Source organism: Limulus polyphemus, unplaced genomic scaffold (genome assembly GCF_000517525.1).
Source record: "Limulus polyphemus unplaced genomic scaffold, Limulus_polyphemus-2.1.2 Scaffold7060, whole genome shotgun sequence".
Taxonomy (NCBI): domain Eukaryota; kingdom Metazoa; phylum Arthropoda; class Merostomata; order Xiphosura; family Limulidae; genus Limulus; species Limulus polyphemus.
This window is the reverse complement of record NW_013672670.1, coordinates 12,428-15,346: the sequence shown is the minus strand read 5'-3', so window position 1 is coordinate 15,346 and position 2,919 is coordinate 12,428. Positions and strand designations below refer to the sequence as shown.

General features: G+C 27.8%; 1 protein-coding gene across 1 annotated transcript in view; it reads right to left on the bottom strand.

Annotated features, from left to right (window-relative positions):
- LOC106474311 (dual specificity mitogen-activated protein kinase kinase 4-like) overlaps positions 1–2,919 on the bottom strand; it is a 20,498-nt gene that overhangs the window by 13,902 nt on the left and 3,677 nt on the right. The window contains exon 2 of the mRNA XM_013935001.2: positions 1,330–1,491. Coding sequence (XP_013790455.1) covers positions 1,330–1,366 — 37 coding nt within the window. The 5' untranslated portion in view covers positions 1,367–1,491. The remainder of the gene's footprint in view (positions 1–1,329; positions 1,492–2,919) is intronic.

Here is a 2,919-nt window from a genome sequence, read left to right as displayed (position 1 = left end):
TTTTTAACCTGACGATAGTCATGTAACACTACAACAGAGTTTTCACTATTGTTTACCTGACGATAATCATGTAACAATACAACAAAGTTTTCAGTATTTTTAACCTGACGATAGTCATGTAACACTACAACAGAGTTTTCACTATTGTTTACCTGACGATAATCATGTAACAATACAACAAAGTTTTCAGTATTGTTTACTTGATGATAGTCATGTAACAATACAACAAAGTTTCAGTATTGTTTACCTTAAGATAGTCATGTAACACTACAACAGAGTTTTCAGTATTGTTTACCTGAGATAGTCATGTAACAATACAACAAAGTTTTCAGGTTTATGTCATAGTTTATTGTGAGGGGATTTAAACAATTTATGTTATGGTTTATTGTGAAGGGATATAAACAATTTATGTCATGGTTTATTGTGAAGGGATTTAGACAATTTATGTTATGGTTTATTGTGAAGGGATATAAACAATTTATGTTATGGTTTACTGTGAAGGGATTTAAATTATTTATTTCATGGTTTACTGAGAAAAGATTCAAATGATTTTTTTATGATCTACTGTGAAAAGGATTGTACAATTTTTGCCATGGTTTATTGTGAAGTAATAAGCAATTTATGTCCCAAGATAAATCTTAGAAAGTAAGAAACTAATCTAAAAATGAATATATCAAATACATATCTGAGTAAACACCGAGACAGGATTTATAAGATAAGAAAGAAACCAGTGGAGAAAAAACCATAAATTTGGCTGAAAGTCCTCCCCCCCCCCCCAAAACCTGTTTCATTGATATATTTTTAAAGTCTTTTCATGTTTTCACTTAACACTTTCTAATGATCTCGGGTTAGATCATTTCAGTGTGATTAGCACAATTTATTTTCTCTGAAGGGTTTTGTTATTTTCTTACCAGTGTATAAATAATATATTAGGCATGCTAATTAAACAAATGTTAATCTGGTATATCTTTACTTGCTAACATCCTGAAATTCTTAATGATAGTATAATAAGTAAAGAAAAAAAGATACAAAAATTTAGATCAACTTAAGTAATTTTAAATAAGCTGCTAATGAAGACAAAAGTGTCTTAAACACAAACAGGACAACAGAATTCATTATCAAAACTAAAACTGGTATATTGTTGTAGTTAACTAGAGTAGTTGTGTGCTACTTGTTAGAACCAGTAGTCCTATTTTAACATTATCTATATATATTCTGTGAAATCTTTATCTTACTGTTATTAAAGTTCAACTATTACAATACTCTCTGCAGTTCAATTTTGAGTAGTTTAAATTCTATTGTTATGGTTTAGACATCAGAAAGACTAACCTTGTGAAAAAGTCAGACTTCTTCCTTCATCACACATCTTTTTCAAGTCCAGTTTCTGTTTAAAACATATAGGGTGTAGTTTTCAAAATCGTTCAACTAGAAGAAGTACATAACCTTGTTTGTTCAAGCTTTTCATTTTTGCACATCTGGGTTTGAGGTTTTCTATAAAAATAAATAACATTTATAAGTTCAGTTTTGACACATTAAAAATACTTCCACAGGTTTTTTTAAACAAAACTTTGTTAATTTAGTACACTAAAAAACATTTTTATTTTGATTAAACGAGTAGATTAACCTTATATGTATGCCCTTGGAAAGCACTGTACACCAGTGCCTAAAGAAAATATTACAATACTTTTAGTTTGCTAAATTTAGACTAAAAATCTTGTTCTTCTAAGTCTAGACTTTTAGATTCTCATGGTATCATTAAAATAAAAGTAAGTGAAAATTCTGTTTCAGGGAAAAAGAACAGTGGAGTTTCTTTTTGATATTAAAGTAAAACAGACTGCCTTTAACAGTGGAGTTTCTTTTTTGATATTAACTCTGTTTAAATCACATGCACTTGGAATCCTGTCCACCATGCTAACTAGGTCTAGCCTAACTCACTGTATAAGTATTAACTTTTGAAAAAACAATTTGAAAGCAGGCATTCTTGTTATCAATGCTATATTTTTTTCTAAATATAATTACAAATAATTATGATTATTTAATCTTAATTTAGTGAAATGTATATTTTCGTATCAAAAACATTTCAAGAAAAAGATACAAGCTTTGAAATTGATAGATTATGACCTGACTGAGCTAATCATATACAGAATATATTATCGTTATCTTAACTTTGATTTATTTACGGCAATACAGTCAACACTGATTTATCCAAAATACTATATTATTATAGTGGAAGTCTCTTCAAGTAAACAATACTGAAAACTTTGTTGTATTGTTACATGACTATCATCAGGTAAACAATACTGAAAACTTTGTTGTATTGTTACATGACTATCTTCAGGTAAACAATACTGAAAACTTTGTTGTATTGTTACATGACTATCTTCAGGTAAACAATATTGTTTAAATCCTTTCACAATAAACCATAACATAAATTGTTTAAATCCCCTTTCACAATAAACCGTAACATAAATTGTTTATATCCTTTCACAATAAACCTTTTTTATATCCTTTCACAATAAACCATAACATAAATTGTTTAAATCCCTTCACAATAAACCGTAACATAAATTGTTTATATCCTTTCACAATAAACCATAACATAAATTGTTTATATCCTTTCACAATAAACCGTAACATAAATTGTTTATATCCTTTCACACTAAACCATAACATAAATTGTTTATATCTTTTCACAATAAACCGTAACATAAGTTGTTTATATCCTTTCACAATAAAACATAACATAAATTGTTTATATCCTTTCACAATAAACCATAACATGAATTGTTTATATCCTTTCACAATAAACCGTAACATAAATTGTTTATATCCCTTCACAATAAACCATGACATAAATTGTTTATATCCCTTCACAATAAACCATGACATAAATTGTTTATATCCTTTCACAATAAACCG